The 18,326-nt window shown below is 46.5% G+C and overlaps 1 protein-coding gene across 1 annotated transcript in view; it reads left to right on the top strand.

Annotated features, from left to right (window-relative positions):
• KCNK12 (potassium two pore domain channel subfamily K member 12) overlaps window positions 1-17,298 on the top strand; it is a 42,684-nt gene extending 25,386 nt beyond the window's left edge. The window contains exon 3 of the mRNA XM_035110671.2: window positions 16,403-17,298. Within this exon, the coding sequence (XP_034966562.1) occupies window positions 16,403-17,298 (896 nt within the window). The remainder of the gene's footprint in view (window positions 1-16,402) is intronic.
• Window positions 17,299-18,326: the final 1,028 nt, after the last annotated feature.

Genomic DNA, 18,326 nt, shown 5'->3' with positions numbered 1-18,326 from the left:
TGCCAGGAGGTCAGGGAAGTGCCACCCAGGTGCTACCACACCATCTGCTTCTGTTTCATAGTTTTGGTGTGAACTGCCCTGGGATAATTCATGACAAAGAAGAGCATGGCGATTATGAATATTATTTTTACAAAAATGCTTGAAATCGCATACGTAATCTACCCCAAGTGTGTTGGGGCAGGATCTTTGTCAGCAAGTCAGCTTCCTAATAGCAGGGGCTCAGCTTCCCTGTGTCCAGGCCGGCCTGCTAATGGCCGAGTCGTTAAGCAAACAAAAGGGGTCAGAGAGGTGGGTGATCAACAAAACAGAGGTTCCACACCAGCTGACAAATGGGTGAAGCCTCTCCCCGAGTTCAGAGTTGGGTCGAAGAACAAAGGCCAGGAGCAGAGTTTCAGGATTTGGAGTTTGCCCTGGTGTGCTCTAGGGGGAAAGGTTCAGTAACGTCTTAAGGGTATCCAGCGCCGTGGTGCAAGAATCCTCCGGTGACCCCCCCATGGCGGCAGTAGCACAAGGCTGAGGGGCGGAGATGGATGATGGCAGAGCCTGGACGGCACGCACCGCCTTGCAGGTAACTGGCCTGGGCGCAGAGCCCACCTCCCGCAGAGGGAGCTCCTCGGCCTCCCGCCCTGGACCGACCCCTCCTTGGCGCCTCCCTTCAGTGGCCGCTCCGTGACACGCGGCCATTGAGCTTCCTCCATGAAGCAGAATCAGCTAGACTCCTGCCTAGAGTGGCAGCAGACGTGTGGAGTCTCGCTGATGCTGCTTCATGGAGGAAGCTCAATGGCCGCCCGCTACTGCCGCCGTGGGGATGGGGGGCGCCGGCAGCAGCTGCTCCCAGACACCAGCTGTTCGGCACCCCTTCCACGCCCCTGGTGGCCAGGCGCCCCGGCGCCTTACGCCACCCAGCCCGGGCCTAGAGACGGCCCTGGAAAGGTTTTTCAGTGGGTAAGCTGTGACATAACTTGGCATCCGCCTAGTGCAAAGTTAGGAGTTATGTGAGTGGGAGAAACAAGGCAAGCTGCAGCCAGGATGTCTGCTTGGACCCAGGACTGTGACTATGAGAGAGGCAAGACCCTTTGGGAGTGTTGGGAGCCCCACCATATATCATAAAGGCAGCCCAGTCTCTGCTGTGCCTCATTTCCAAAGGAAACAAACCCTGAGTAAGTACCTGGAACTCCCTGGAATCTCACACTGCTGTGGAGATCAGGAGTGGCATGCAATAGTATTATTTTTAAAAATGCAAGATACAAAGTGAAAACACAATAATTCATAGCGTTTCTCAGGTCTTGCATTTCTATCATTTACATTCCAGTCATTCACCAAACATGTCCTTCTCTCTGCGAAATTAGCGTTCTGTAAACAGTCATTTCTTCTGCAAACTTCAGCCAGTTTGTCAGTCTGTCCCAACTCCAAATATTTCAACAACCATTCCCATTTGGTCCCCCCACCCCCACCCCCTGCTAATAATGAAATGAACAGGGATGAGAGGAGGGAAAATGAAGATGAACAGATAGAAAGAGGAAGACAGCAGAGAAGGAAGGATGACAATGAAGAACAATGAGGAAAATGCTATTCATTATCACCTTCTATGGGCGCCTCCAGACCATCACTGTTTTCTGGAAGGGATTCACGTGCCAGGAAAGTTAGCTTTGCACAATTAAAGTGAATCAATGCTCTCTGTCACAACAAACCCACTTTTTTAAAAAAAACAAACAAACCTGTTTCTTTGTTTTTTGCAGTTTTTGGGAAATGTACTGAAAAGTATGAAACAAACTAATGATTAATGAGAAGGTGCGTAAACACCCTGCAAGCAGATCAGGATGAATGCAAGATGAAGGCTCATTGTTGTGTAACTCCCCAGTAAACAAATCAGAATGAATATCAAATAGTCTGGCCATAGGATTTGTGACCATAAGATTTGATTATTGCAATGCACTTTATGTTGGGCTAACCTTGAGCCTGGTTAGCAAGCCCCAGCTGGTGCAAAATACTGGTGTCAGACTGTTGATGGAGACAGACTACCACCAGCACGTAACTCAAGTCTTCAAAAGCCTGTGCGGGCTGCCCATTCACTAGTGTGCCAGGTTCAAGAGTCTTGCATGACTTTACAACAACTTGGGTCCAAGATATTTCATAGAACACCTAATCCCTTATAGCCTTGCCTGATCACGGGGATTGTAGGCTGAGTCACTGTTAGTGGTTCCCTTTGACTTAGATGCATGGCTTGTAAACTACCAGGAGCCATGATGTGTTCAGTATTGCATGAGTCCAATTTTAGGAAAAACCCCACCCCAGACAGGTCCCCTCCCTGCTGAACCTGCAACGTCTGCCCACCCCCCACCCCGCCTTCTAGCAGGCATTTTAATTGAAGTCTGGTTTGTTTGTTTTTACTTTTAAACCAATTTTACCTTTTCTGTATTGTATTTCTTCTATAATGCTGCAAGATTAAGAGATATAGAAATTGTTTAAATAAAGACTGGACCCAGTCTAACCTCCGCACAAGATTTGAGCAAGCAAATCGGTATGACAGACCCCCCCCCAAGTGAACCCTCTTTTCAGAAGCCATTCCAGTTTCAAATTTGATCCTGGAATGTTTTGCTTTTTCTTAGGATTTCCTTATTTTCATCAGAGAAATGTTGGAAGGTATGGAGTTATGCAACCCCTGAGCCAAGGGCATACAGCCTTTAGAAGACACCTGAAGGCGGCCCTGTATAGGGAAGTTTTGTTTCATATATAATGTTTAATTGTGTTTTATATATGTTGGAAGCTGCTCAGAGTGGGTGGGGCATCCCAGTCAGAAATGTGGGATATTATTATTATTATTATTATTATTATTATTATTATTATTATTATCCCTATTTGTTGAAGGTTATGGTATACTATAAGTGCTCAAAAAGCATTTTGTCTTGAGGATTCCTATTTATTTCCCTCTCCCCTCCTCTCCCCTCCCCTCTTTCTTTTTAAGAAACAACCTCATTCCTTATCAAGCTCCCATGCCCAGTTGCAGATTAGAATAAACTCTGATTTAGGGCATACCTAAAACCTATTTGCTCCCTCACCCATTTCTTATCAATGGGGACAGCTCAGAATTGAAGTGTTGTACACTTCGTATTCGTTGCCCTCTTTGAAAATGTGCCCATAAATCTTCGCGTTCTGCTTGTGTCCGCTGCAAACGCTCCTATGAATCTTTCTTCTTATTTCCTCACTCCCTCATGAAAGCCTCTATAAATCTCACAGCGTGTCTCTGTCTCCTCGTGCGAGGCGGCTCTCCTGTCCTTAGCGTCACCCGCAGAGTCCTCCCTGAGGGTTCTCACACTAAACCGCAAGCATCCATTTTACTTAGCAGAATTTTGTCAAGCATTTTAAAGCCTCCTCAGGACCTATTCTGGCATGCAAACAAATCTCCAGCCATCAGGTTAGGTCAAGTTTGGCCTACAATGAGCCACAACAGAGAGAGCTAGGCCTTATCCAATAAAGATTCACGCAAGACACCCACCAACAAACAGAATAACCTGCTACCAAAGAGCATTAACTGAAAGTTTCCAACCAACCAGTATTTTACTGGCCTCACTGTAGCATTCCTAACTGGTGTTTGTGAGGTCAACACCAGCTGCTGATGGTGGTGGTGGTAGAATCTGCAAGCACACACCAATAAATACAGTGATTTTTAGAAAGGGGCAAGATTAGATGTGGATGCACAAAGCATTTTTAAAAAATCAAGAAATCTTGTACTCTGTTCCTTGCTGGAAGGAGGCATGAAAGACACCTTAGGGACTCCACTCCAGTTTTGTGTAGGGTTTACTCCTTAGCCTCTTCTTCTCCTGAAGATGTCCCACAAGTCAACAGGAATGGATTTTTCCTCAGGATTTACTTCTGAAACCTTTTCCCGAATGAGAATAGATTCAAGGAAGCAGTGGTTTGGGATCAGTGTTTTCCTTCTCCTAGATGGGCTACCTTCCCAGGCCGAGGAGCTCCATCTATTCCTCATTTCCCTCTACATCATGTGCAGAAACTGCTTTCCTAACAGTTGGGCCCATCATTTGCACAATCTTCTGCAGCCTCTCTTTGCATGCAGTGGAAAAGGCTCTGGATTAATCAGCAAAAGCTGTCTCATTCACAAGAAAACTCGGGATCATTTGCAACTTCAGTTTCTGCTTCTAGATGAATGTTAGATTTGGCCTCACCTTCCTTAATTACCGTAGTTTTCATTTGGCTCTGAAAGACCTGAAACCCTTGAGATTATTAACCAAGCAGTTATCTTCTCCAGTAGTCACAAAATAGGACGGGGATCTAGAATGCTAATAGCAGTATAATATGAAATTCAAACATGATATGCTAATAAGGTGCACATTGGCACAATATAAATTTTCCACTGCCTGTCTGCTTCTCCATTCCATGCCTGAAATTAAATCCACAGGTAGCTCCTCATATTACTAAGAATTGTAATTTTCACCCTGAAGAATAGATTTAGCGCTCAGATTTGCAAGGATGCATTTGCAAGATCCATTCAGTAGTCAAAGGGTTATAAGAAAAAAAGATATATGTGGCATAGCATTTTTAAGTCTCACACCTGTGTCACCCATTTCCAGCTCTGGAGAAAATTAATGGGTAATGGAGATACAGAATGGCTTTTATTCTTGTTCTCTGACCTCACCTGTCATGCTCCCCTCTCCGTACACTGATTCAGACCAGGAGTGGGAGGACAAGATGAAACTACAGAGCAGAGCCCTCTTGACAGATGTGCCCAGATCTACTGATGAGGTGGGAGACCCAGAATGTGTGGGAGATAGGACATCACCATCCTTTATTTTAAAGATGCCAATAGGAAGCCACTTAATATTGGTTTAGCAACCAATGCCCTGACTCTAAACTGTGGGTATATATTTATCTGATTCTTCTTCTTCTTCTTCTTTTTGCAAACTGTTTTATTGAAAAATTAAAAAACAATTACCAAACACAAAATGTTGTCTTCCAAGACAAATAAGTATACATATGTTGACTCTTGTATACAGCCATCCACATGACATTAAAAAACCCTCAAAAATAATTTACATTACGCATTTAGCTCACATCCACAATGTATACTTCAATCTAGACAATGTCCAGTGTCATCTTATCAATGACCTTTAAAGAGGCTTCCTGCAGTTTAGCCAAGACGGTATGCAACGGGTGTTTAGACCACATAGAGCTCAATTTGTGCTCATTGATTTGTTGGCCTAAGTCCGCTTCTCACAGCTCTCTAAGATTCTGCCCTTTGCTCATTATTAGGTCCAATAGTGTTTTATAAAATAGACTACCCTGTTTCTCATATTTTAAGACATACCCATAAAATAAGCCATGGCAGGATTTTTAAGCAATCCAGGAATATAAGCCATACCCCGAAAATAAGACATAGTGATAGGCGCAGCAGCAATGCCAGCTGCGGCAGGAGGAGGAGGAAAAAAATAAGACATCCCTTGAAAATAAGCCATAGTGTGTTTTTTTGAGGAAAAAATAAATATAAGACGTGTGGTAGTATCATGAAGCCCGTTAAATTAACGGGTGCTAGAATTAATTAGCGGGGTTCCCCCCCCCCCGGTGACTCACCCACCGCCACCACCTCAGCCCCTCACTCAGTCCCTTCCCCGCCCCAGCCAGCTGCCTCCTCAGCTTCCTCTCTCCCTCCCCATTTACCACCCTCTTTTTTCTACTCCTCTTTTCTCTCTCTCTGCCCTCGCTGGTCCCAGTTGCAGCAGCCCTTCCAACCCCCCCCCCCAAATCCACACACACTTCCAGGGACTAACTCCCCCTTCCCCCGTGGGTGCGCCCGCCTGCCTGCTCTCCTGCTTTCGCCCCTCAGTAACGGCTAAACGATCCTTCAGCCCAGGAGCCGCATCACTCGCGGCTCGCGCGTTCTCTCTATCCACACCCACCCACCTACCCTCCCTTTCCCTTTCGCCAGCACACACCTGCCTCCTCTCCTTCCCCTCTAACGGAGAAGAAACCAGGAGGAAAGAGAGAGATCCTTTCATAGTGCAGCAGAGGCAAGGGGAAGCCGCGCACTTTTGGGGGGGGGGTATGGTTGTGTATATGCAAGCATGTAATCTCTCTCACAGTCCTGGTTTATCCCGTCCAAAGTCTCTGCGCTCCAAGTCCCAACGGCTGTCTGTGGGGCACATGAGCTTCAAACATTGTTAGGGATTGAAGCTCTTTGTTTTATAAGTGAGTGAGCCAGGACCAGTGGTCAGGGATGATTGGAATTGTAGTCCCAAAACAGCTGGAGGGCCAAGCTTGGCCATGCCTGTTCTAGGTGATGTACATCAACTTAATCACAATGTTACAACACAAATGATATAATAAAACAGGAAATATATCAGCACCCAAAATACAAATACATCAAAAAGAGCTACAATTATCACATGGGGTGAAAAATAAAGGACTCAAATGCTATCAGAATAGAACTAAGTTAATAGTACTAGCCTAAAAATAAAACTTAACATTGCAATCTGTTAAAAGGCCTGGGTGAACAAAAAGATATTTCCTTGCTGCCCAAAATATGTCACTTCAGGCACTATGCTGATCTTTCTAGGAAGGTTCTTTAGGAAGAACCAAGAAGGCCCTCTCTCTTGTTTCTCACACTTCAGATGGAATGAGCATTTGTGGAAGACCTTCAGTTGGTGAGCAACATGAGGCATGGGAAGTTCCTTTAGATACTGAAGTTCTAAGCCATGTAGATGCTCAGGTGATGCTGAGATAGTGAAGTCACCAAGGAGGCATTATTCCTGAAATGTATCAGTTTCCAATGCACTATCGGTGATTTACCAAGTAGCTCAAGCACCCATCGAACCCAGCACACTGTTTCACAGTCTTCTCTTCTCATGAGGTGGCCAAAGTATTGGAGCCTCAGCTTCACGATCTGTCCTTCCAGTGAGCACTCAGGGCTGATTTCCTTAAGAATGGAGAAGTTTGATCTTCTTGCAGTCCATGGGACTCTCAAGAGTCTCCTCCAGCACCATAATTCAAAAGCATCAATTCTTCGGCAATCAGCCTTCTTGATGGTCCAGCTCTCACTTCCATACATCACTACTGGGAAAACCAAAGCTTTAACTTTAACGTCGGCAAGGTGATGTCTCTGCTTTTTAAGATGCTGTCTAGGTTTGTCATTGCTTTTCTCCCAAGAAGTTGGTGTCTTTTAATTTCGTGACTGCTGTCACCATCTGCAGTGATCATGGAACCCGAGAAAGTAAAATCTCTCACTGCCTCCATTTCTTCCCCTTCTATTTGCCAGGAGGTGGTGGGACCAGTGGCCATGATCTTAGTTTTTTTGATGTTGAGCTTCAGACCATATTTTGCGCTCTCCTCTTTCACCCTCATTAAAAGATTTTTTAATTTCTCCTCCATTAAAAGGTTCTTTAATAGGCCTCTCCAACTGTTGACCACCCCAAGAAGTAATATTCAGGGGTATACTGCCTCTGCTCATGGAGGCACCATTCAGCTCTCATGTCTAATAGCTCTTGAAAGCCATCCTTTATTTGTCTGATCCTCTCTAAATCCAAGCTGTTCAGTTTAATTAGTCACAGAAGGGCCAGGTCTGCTGCATTTATTTATGTGTTAACTGTAGCTTGGCCCCTGTTTTGTTTTTGTTTTTTCTCTTGGGTTTTCATGGGTTTTCATTTACTGCCATTTCTGCTTTCCGAGTGCGATTCCCCTCTGCTTTGATCTTGCAGTACTGCAAACCTTCCCTCGCATCCCCCGAGAGTCGGTAACGTTGTTTGGAAAAGTGAGAAAAACCAATCAGAACGAAAGGAAATGAAGGGAGAAGTGGCTATGCTCTCTCAGAGTTGTTATAAGGCAGGCCATTCTAGTAGTGCTGGTCTAATCTCCAAAGAGGCAATGTTGGTATGTTTGGTTGTTATGGAGATATTATGTTTACTCCGCTGTTATTGTAGAAAGAGCATTGAAAAGAGAACACTTGTTTCTCGATAAATCGGGAACTAGACACTGGGTGAAGTCCTGCAGATGGAAATCGAAGGCAAACAGCATATTTACTGTTGCGATCCATCTGTTAACTGGGGGCAGTTGTAATTTAATAATTGGAGGAGTTTACACAACGTCAGACCAATATTTCTTTCTAAAAGATCCTACCCGCGTGGTGTGGTTGCATGCTTCCTCTGCCTGATCTCAGAGATATTTTGTCCATAAATGCCATTTATGCGAACCTTTTAACAAAAATTCAGATTCCTAGTTGCCCTCTTGCTTTAAACAACCAGACCCATAAACTTTGCTAGTGAGTTGTTGCACTGAAGGGGGTTATTGATCACTCGCACAATCCACATTGATTTGCATGCTATACATTTCTGCATAATCTTAAGGAGGTGGCTACTACGGCTTTTGGGACACGGGTGGCACTGTGGGTTAAACCACTGAGCCTAGGGCTTGCCGATCAGAAGATCATCGGTTCGAATCCCCGCAACGGGGTGAGCTCCCATTGCTCGGTCCGTGCTCCTGCCAACCTAGCAGTTCGAAAGCACGTCAAAGTGCAAGTAGATAAATAGGGACCGCTACAGCGGGAAGGTAAACAGCATTTCCGGGTGCTGCTCTGGTTCGCCAGATGCGGATTAGTCATGCTGGCCACATGACCTGGAAGCTGTATGCCGGCTCCCTCGGCCAATAACGCGATATGAGCGCTGCAACCCCAGAGTCGGTCACGACTGGACCTAATGGTCAGGGGTCCCTTTACCTTTACCTTACTACAGCTTTAGCTTTCAGCTGCAGTATCTACCTGTAATTCTGCTGCCAGTTTTATGGAGCAGAGATCTTCCCAGCCGACAGCTGACCGGGCAAAATCATACCCCAGTTTTGCCCATTTTCTGTTTCTCTTCAGTCCCCCTGCCAAGAAGGGAAGATAATGATTCAGTTAGGAAGCTTCAGCAAGGACACACTTCTTTGGAAAATCCCTGGAGCTCAGCATACAAGCCCCAACATCAGCTCTGTCAACTGAAGAAAGAAAGAAAGAAAGAAAGAATTATGTGTCCCGCACCCAAACAAAACCTCAGCATTTTATCAACAAAATTGTTTGGGGAGATGGGTAACATTTTTAGTTGCCTAGCATGTGATGATCCCAGGGATGGAGTAATTCGCCTATGAGGAACAGTTGCAGAGTCTGGGACTTTTTAGTTTATCTTTTATCTTTTATCTAAAAGATGAGTGAGATCAGGCGCAAAACAGTAAGAACAGGGGCTTATGAAGAGAGGGTGTGGTCTGGAGAGAGTCCTAATGGCTGGGCAGAGAGGTCCAGAGGGTCACATTTGATTCCCAGACCTGAGATTCTCCACATGTTAGAGAGTCAGCCAGCAATAAATCTCATGGAGTATGTGAAGTTAATTCTTTATTAGCAGAAACCAGGTCAGTTCAGGGGAGCCAGGCCCTAAGGAACACAACTCTTCTCAATCTGTCTTGCCCCTATGAGGCAATTGCGGAGGCTGAAGGTCTCCGCCTTCCCACAGCTGCCTAAACCTCCTCTGGGTCTTTCCCCAGCAATATGAAAATATGCCAGCGCACCTGTCTTTGCTCCTCCCGCTTCATACTTCTCCTAGTCCTGGGAGACCAGAGGGAAGAGGAGCTGGTTGCATAGCTGCCAAGTACCCCGTTTTCCCCGGGAAACCCCCATTTTTACTTACCTTTTCCCGGTGGTCCCCCGTATCACTTCGTCTCCCTTTTTCTCCGTTGTTTTCTCCTTCCGGCGGCCATTTTTTTTCTTTCCGATTTGCCCTTCTATGGGCACCAAAAAGGGCCGCCGCCGGCTTCAAAAGTCGCATCTACGCATGTCCAGAAGTGCATAGATGCGACTTCCGGTGTCGGCGAGGCCATTTTTTGTGCCCATAGATGGGCGGAGGGACACCGGAAGTTTCGTCGACGCACTTCCTGACATGCGTACAAGTGACTTTCGAAGCTGGCGGCGGCCATTTTTGGTGCCCATAGAAGGGCAAAGCAACACCGGAAGTTACGTCGGTGCAACTTCCGGTGTCACACGGCTGCCAGTCCCGGATTCTGCAGTCCGGGACTTGGAAGGTAAGGCTGGTTGTAGCAGGATGGAGAGACACCCTGGCTTCTTCATCAGCCTGGCTCATATCTGCCTCTTGGGCTCCCCCCTCTCCAGCTTCCACTTCTGCTTCTGCTTCCGACTGTTATGGAAATTACGGGGGTGGGGCACATCTTTAAAGTTGTTAAATGTTACAAATATTATGCATAAATGTATCCTTTTTACTTGACAGCTCAGGGAAGTTACCTAGCTTTAAAAATCATATAAAATCAACTCCTTTGCCAGTTTCCTCCATTCCAACGCTACTTTGCCCTTGAAAAAGGGACTCCAGGAAGTGCCCAGAGGTGACAATTGCTGAGCTGATTGCTGGCCAAGGAAAGCCAAATCCCATCACCAGACTTGCCAAGGGGTCCAGACATGCAAAGGAAGTTCTATTGTACTTTGGGTGGTGGGACTTCAGAGGTGTTTGCCTATGCTAATCTTATACAGTGACACTTCGGGTTACAAACGCTTCAGGTTACAGACTCCGCTAACCCAGAAATAGTACCTCGGGTTAAGAGCTTTGCTTCAGGATGAGAACAGAAATCGTGCTCTGGCGGCGCGGCGACAGCGGGAGGCCCCATTAGCTAAAGTGGTGTCTCAGGTTAAGAACAGTTTCAGGTTAAGAACAGACCTCCGGAACAAATTAAGTTCTTAACCAGAGGTACCACTGTACCTGGGTCTTGCCCTGACATGTCTGCTTATGCTAATCTTGAACCAAGGACTTGTCTGGACATGTTTGCCAAGGTTGAACTAGTGTGGCCCCTGTCTGCCCCTCCCCTTTGGTGGCATGTCAGTGATGTAAAGATGATGTATCAATGATGCTGTGCGAACTGTATCCTGGGATGTGGTGGGAAGTTTCATGCTCTGGCACTGGGGGCGAAGAGCAGGTGGGGCGGGGTGGGACTGGCGCGCGTCCCGCAGGGGAGTGTCACATGTTATAGGGGTGTGGTGCGCCGCCCGCAGGTTCTGGGGGCGTGGCGTGCATTCTGGGGGCATGGACCACCCACAGGGGGTGGGGTGCCCAGCACGGGCGGGGGGCAGCTGCGATGGCACCCCACTGGGATCGCGCTGTGGGGGGGTGCTGTGCTCCCATCGCCCCCCCTTCTTATGCCCCTGCACCCCATCCTCGGGGTTTTCAATTCCTCTTTGAACCTGTTGCTCAATAAACTTTGGTCTACTACGCTATTTGCTCTGGTTGGTGGCTGGACTCCTTCTTTGTTCTGTAGGGACCCACGGGCTCTGCCCGGCAAGCTAGGTGGCTGAGCAGCCTTGCACCTGGATTTTTTCCGTAACATGACCTTCTATCTGCCACAGATTCCCTGCTCACTAAACCCTGTTACCTCTTTAGCTACCAACATTTACTCCCCCCTTTCCTCCCTCTGACCACTCATCACTGTCCCACCACCAATCCCCAGGATCTGAGCCGTCGTCCCTTGGGGGTTCCCCAGCTGATGCCTCCCACCATTCCTCCGTGTCCAGCCAGTCCATGACACCACCCCTGTGATTAACTACGGTATACAACCAATGAAAAGCTGCTTGAGGTGGATGAAATTGAGAGTTCGGATGAGGGAGAGTGCTTGGCCAGCCACAAATTCTTCACTCCAAATCCGTCCCCTGTTGCTACAGCTTCCCGTTATCTTATTTGCAAATGATTACAACATGCTCCTCCTCTTGCTCCAATTGTTCGCTCTATGCCTCCAAATTCTCTCATTATTTCTCTGATTCCTTGAGGCTGCGTACCAATTATTGTTAACCTACTGTGCTATTCTTTTAACATTGGGATTGCCAACAGGTCCGTGATTATGAATTGCTTGTGTTGCCACAACAAATTGGCTGTTTCTAGAATAAATCAATGAGTCGTGCCTAATTCTACATTGGGTCAGGTTGATCATTACTCCCAGAGGCTTGTGATGGTACCTTCACACTGCTGGGGGCGAGGACATGTTTTCAGGATGCTAAAAATAACTTCCCAGCAGTGGAAAATTCGTTGGGACAGTAAAGAAATATATTGTTAGATGCTGCTCCAATCTCCAAGCTATATGAGATCTCAGGGGTACTAAGTGTGCTTACCAGGGCCTGTTTTTCCTTTGGACAACAAGGCACAGTAGAGACTGTGGTGTCTTTATGATATATGGTTTATTTACACATAACCTGAGCCTAGGTGGAGGAGAATCCCAGCATTACATCCCAAGAGAGTCCTTCGTTTCTCTCATAGGTTTCTATGACTACTTAACTACCGTAGTTGGTCACTCCATATCAGCACTGTGTGTATTTGGGGCCAGGCAATAAAGTTGTGGGGGGAAACCCTGTCGTCACACCCACACCAAGAGTTGGGTATATTTGGTCTGGAGAAGAGAGAATTAGGAGATAATATGATAGACATCTTCAAATATTTGAAAGGTTGTCACATGGATGACAGAACAAGTTTGTTTTCTGATGCTCTAGTGAAAAGGTAGCCAACATGCCTGGATAGCGCAGTTGGTTAGAATGTGGTGCTAATAATGCCAAGGTTGCAGTTCTGATCCCTGTATGGGACAGCTGCATAGTCCTGCATTGCAGGGGGTTGGATGAGATGATCGTCAGTGTCCCTTCCAACTCTACAATTCTATGATCCTATGGTGCCTACCAGGTTCTACGGCAGGCATAGACAACCTTTGGCCCTCCAGATGTTTTGGCCTACAACTCCCATGATCCTTAGCTAACAAGACCAGTGGTCAGGGATGATGGGAATTGTAGTCCAAAACATCAGGGGAGCCAAAAGTTGCCTATGCCTGTTCTATGGTGTCTACCAGCTCCTGCCATCCCTGGCCATTGGTCATGTTTGCTGGGGCTGATGGTGAATTGTAGTCGAGCAGCATCTAGAGGCCACCATATTGGTTAATCTTGCTTTGGACCCAACCCAATCAATTTAAAGTACAAAATGGGATTTCAACTAAACATCAATAGCTCGGTGTCCAAGTTTCTTGAGGGCAGGGCAGGCTGCCTCAAAAGGTGGTGGGCTCTCCCTCATTAGAGATTTTAAAGCAGAAGCTAGATGCCAATCTTTGAGGGATCCTGTAGCCGTGGATTTCCTGCATCAGCGAAGGGTTGGACTAGGTGGCCTATGAAATACCTTTCACCTCTGTGTTTCTCTTCATATATTACAGGACCATTATGGGATCAAACCATATTGAAAATGTTCCTTTGCCACTAAACTAACATATGACCAGGGTGTCTGGAAATATATGTTGTTGTTGTTTAGTCGTTTAGTCGTGTCCGACTCTTCGTGACCCCATGGACCAGAGCACGCCAGGCACTCCTGTCTTCCACTGCCTCCCGCAGTTTGGTCAAACTCATGTTCGTAGCTTTGAGAACACTGTCCAACCATCTCGTCCTCTGTCGTCCCCTTCTCCTAGTGGAAATATATAGCAGTCACTAAATGCTATGGTCCATGGGGTCACGAAGAGTCGGACACGACTAAACGACTAAACAACAACAACAACAAAATGCCTATCATCTGGTATCGAAGGATGCAATAATTTATAATGGGACAACCCTGTTGCTGCTGTCATCACATTCCCAGGTGTATCTGATATGAGGAGTAAGACATGGTCGTTGACTAGCAAATTATTACTCCTGTGTAGTTGGCAGCTTTCTGTTTCAATTCCTTGAGTTCCAGCTTTGAGTATTAGGCTGCTTTTGCTCTACAATTTACTACTAAAGGAACTGAGAACATAATTGGCAACGTCCTATTTTCTGAAATGTCCTTGAGTTGTTTAGACACCACACAAAAAAAGAACTTGATTGGTGTGGAGGTCAAACAAGGGTGTAATTTTTCCCTCTGCGAGAGCTCTGAACCTCTACAGCTGTCTGAATCCCTGGTAGTGTGTTATCATACCCTCTTCTGTATGGGGGGGTTTGCTTTGCGTTTTGATTCATCTATCACCAGTGTGTTATTAAAGACTTCCCGCTCCTCCTCACAACAACCACACGCTAGCAAACAAGCCCTCAAATTAAGCCCTTGGATTGTCACTGAATAAAGTTCGTGCGGAGTTGTCAAATACACATATTCCTTAGTTCAAAGAGATGCTGCAGAACTGGGTTGTCTGTTCCATGCAGTTTTAACTGGCACCATAGAGTTTGGGAATGAAGGACTATTCTTCACTGTAAATGACATCTCCCAAAATAGAGAATAGCTGAGAACACTGTGGAGACTTGGATGAAGCAAGAGCTTCTGGACTGTCTCTGCATTCTGCTGCTTAAAACTCTTGAGGCTCTATGAACTACTTCAGATGTGGTTGCATCACACATAGTTTTTGGGCTTGGAAGTTCTGTCTCTTGAGCAAGCTACCGTAGATGGAACCCGCCAATGAACTAGGCTACTAACTGGTGCAGAGCAGAAATGGGTGTGGCAGTTTCATGATCAGCTTCATGCGAATTTGAAAGAAGGGCCTCTTGGTCAAATGGACTGCTTGATTCCTGGTGTGATCCCTGATTGGTTAGGACTGCCAGTTACACAAGAAGCATTGCTATCCCTCTGATGGATGTGCTTTGCCTTTAATGATGTCAGTACATAAACCTAATCAACTACCTGTTAATCATCATGACATCCTCGCGACTGGGACGTGATTCCTGATTGGCTGGCATCACTTAAGGCAGAATGTTGTTGTTTAGTCGTTTAGTCGTGTCCGACTCTTCGTGACCCCATGGACCATAGCACGCCAGGCACTCCTGTCTTCCACTGCCTCCCGCAGTTTGGTCAGACTCATGTTTGTAGCTTCGAGAACACTGTCCAACCATCTTGTCCTCTGTCGTCCCCTTCTCCTAGTGCCCTCAATCTTTCCCAACATCAGGGTCTTTTCCAAGGATTCTTCCCTTCTCATGAGGTGGCCAAAGTATTGGAGCCTCAGCTTCACGATCTGTCCTTCCAGTGAGCACTCAGGGCTGATTTCCTTAAGGCAGAATAATGAACCAGCAAAAGAACAACAGTAGGAAAGCAGAGGTTGCAAACCATTGCAAATAATCTCAGCAAATGAGAGATTACAAACCCCCGCCCTCTTCTTTTTCTTTTCTTTATTTGGTTGCAGTTGGATTCAACCTGCCACTGCTACTTTCAAGGAAAAACGTAAATCTAGAGAACATATGGCACAGCATTGTTGCCAACTATTTTATCCACTCGTGATATTTTTGTCTCAGGCTTGGTATCAGGTACCGTATTTTCTTTGTGTATATACTGTATTTTGAGCCAGTTTTACTTACCGGGAATTGCAAGTGGGCTGAGTGCTTTCTGGTTTCCCACCAGCATCTGGTTCACCAGGGTGAGAACAGGCTTCTAGATTTGATAGGCCACTGACCTGATCCAACAGGCTTTTTTATCTTCTTATAACTTGAGCCAACTTCCCACGAGGCAATTTTTTCCCCAAATTGGTTTTAGCTTTCCCAGTAGGTTCCAAAACACATTGGATTAGTAAACATCTATTTAGTCTCCCTCCGTTGCTTTCAGCTCCTGCTTCAAATTCCTTTTGGTGGTTTCCATGTTTGTTGCCTTTGGCCTGCCTCACACGGGACATTTTGAGTTACCATTAAAAAACAACAACACAACACTCCACCAGTTGCCAGTCATTTTGTTAATTCTTCTAATCTTACCACCAGAGGAGAAGGGAGGAAATTTCCAGCCTCTGGCACCAAACAATATTTATATAAACACTAGCTGGCCCTGCCACGCATTGCTGTGGCTCATTCTGTTAAATGGAGCCTCAGAGTCCCCCTTCAGACCCCCCTCATCTTCAGAGTCCCCCTGTTCCACGCGTGTTCTGTTTACACAGGTGCATCCCTGTGACTCCCCCTACCCTGTTCCGACCCATTACCTATCCCGCCCCCTCCTCCCCCCACCCCGGCTCATCCCTGTGATTGGGCCCACCCTGTCCCAACCCATGACCTATCCCACCCCCTCCTCCCCCCCGGCTCATCCCTGTGATTGGGGCCACCCTGTTCTGACCCATGACCTATCCTGCAAAGCTGAGCCGAGATACAGTGGAGAGTGAAGCTTTCCTAGGTGCAGTACTAGTGTAGCCGTCGCTAGAGGGTGCTGTTGTGGAATCTCTCCTGTGCTCCCAGCATGCACTTTTGTATGATTTGTGAGTTCTGAAACATGGGGTTTTGGGTTTTTTTACCTGGTGTAGGTGACACATCTGACACATCTGTTTTTGAAAATGGTATAGGGTCACTCGGGTAGTCACATTTGACTTTGTGTTCAAATTTCAACGCTATCGGTCAAGCGGTTTTGTTGAACATTGGAGATGAAGGAACATACCCAGATTACATTTATATATATCTATAATTCTCTCTTTGCTGCTGCAGGTTTCGGGATGTCCACACCGGCAACGGTCGCTGGCAAAGCCTTCCTCATTGTTTATGGTCTCTTTGGGTGTGCTGCAACAATCCTCTTCTTCAACCTCTTCCTGGAGCGCATCATCTCCCTGCTCGCTTTGGTGATGAAGGCTTGCCATGAGAGGCAGCTGAGGAGGAGCGGCCTTCTACCTCCAACCTGCCGAAGGGGCTCATCCATGTCCGACGTCGACAGCCTGATTGGGTGGAAGCCATCAGTCTATCACGTGATGCTGATCCTGGGAATCCTTGCCATTACTATTGCTTGCTGTGCCTCAGCCATGTACACCGCCGTGGAAGGGTGGAATTACATTGACTCCTTGTACTACTGTTTCGTCACCTTCAGCACCATCGGGTTTGGTGACCTGGTGAGCAGCCAAAACGCCGTTTACCGAAATCAGGGATTATACAGATTCGGAAACTTCATGTTTATATTGATGGGGGTCTGCTGCATCTACTCCCTTTTTAACGTCATCTCGATTGTAATCAAGCAGGTTTTAAATTGGATGCTCAGAAAGTTCCGGTGTCGGTGCTGCCCAGATTGCCATAAACCGACCGCTCGCCTTGGGCGCCGAAACGCCATCACACCGGGGTCCCGGTTCCGCCGGCACAACATCTCTATGGAGACGGACGGACAGTACGACAGCGACACGGAGGGGAGGCGGCTTTCGGGTGAGATGATCTCCATGAGGGATCTCACCGCCTCCAACAAAGTCTCCCTGGCCCTCCTGCAAAAGCAGTTGTCCGAGACGGCCAATGGCTACCCTCGGAACGTCTGCATAAACACAAGGCAAAATGGCTTCTCGGGAGGAGTGGGCGCTCTAGCTATCATGAACAATAGACTGGCAGAGACAAGTGACTCTAGGTAGAAATTTTGAAATTATCTTCTACAAAACAGAGGTGTTTTCTTATTCTTTATTTAATAAAACAATATTTTAAAAAAGCATCCAGTCGTTCTCAAGGGCAAGTTTTATGCAAAGTTTGCTTGAGAGGGTTGTTGTTGTTGTTTAAAAAAGAAAGCCTTCCTTATTATTATTATTATTATTATTATTATTATTATTATTATTATTATTATTATTTTATTTATACGGCGCCCATCTGGCTGGGTTGTTCCAGCCACTCTGGACAGCTCCCAACACAATATTAAAAACACAATAAAACATCAGCCATTAAAAACTTCCCTGAACAGATGTCTTCTAAAAGTTAAATAGTTGTTTATCTGTTTGACATCTGATGGGAGGGCACCACTGCTGTAGTATTTTTAGCCCCCCCCCCCTTTAAAAATTCTTCCACAGGTACCACCAGCAACTTATATTTACTGTAAACCACTTCAAGGTCTGTGGATAGCAGCAAACGGTCTATATGGATCAATAAATAAAATTGTCAGTGGCTGATCAAGCAGTTTACTAGCGGGAAATACCGGCTACTGTCTCAGGCAATGAATTTCCCACCCCTACTGACCGCAGCTGGGCAGTGGTGCTGCAGGGAAGCTTCAATCACCACCATGCAAACACCGCTCTGATTGGCCAGATTCCACCTATGTGGACTCAGGATGCTGATCAATGCCCAGACTAGTCAATCAACAAACACTTGCACAGTGGCAGAAGAACCTCAGTCAGCAGTAAGCAACCATGTGATTGCTGATTGGCTAGCCATTCCCTCTTGAAGAGCCCACTGCCTTCACCACTGCCTGTTAATTGCTACTGGTAAAGGCAGGGATCTCCTTTTCCCTTGATCTCCCCACAGCTGCAGTCAAGAGCTTGCTAGCCATTTCACTGGCCGCCACAGGGCCTCATAAAGATACAATGAGGTGCATTGCTGAGGAAAGGCAGTTTCTGTGGGTGGTATCCAACAGTTCCGCTACTGCAAGAAGTATTGGCTGCGCAATGGAACTTTC

This window comes from Zootoca vivipara, chromosome 3, assembly GCF_963506605.1.
Source record: "Zootoca vivipara chromosome 3, rZooViv1.1, whole genome shotgun sequence".
Taxonomy (NCBI): Eukaryota; Metazoa; Chordata; class Lepidosauria; order Squamata; family Lacertidae; genus Zootoca; species Zootoca vivipara.
This window is presented reverse-complemented; position numbering and strand designations above follow the sequence as displayed.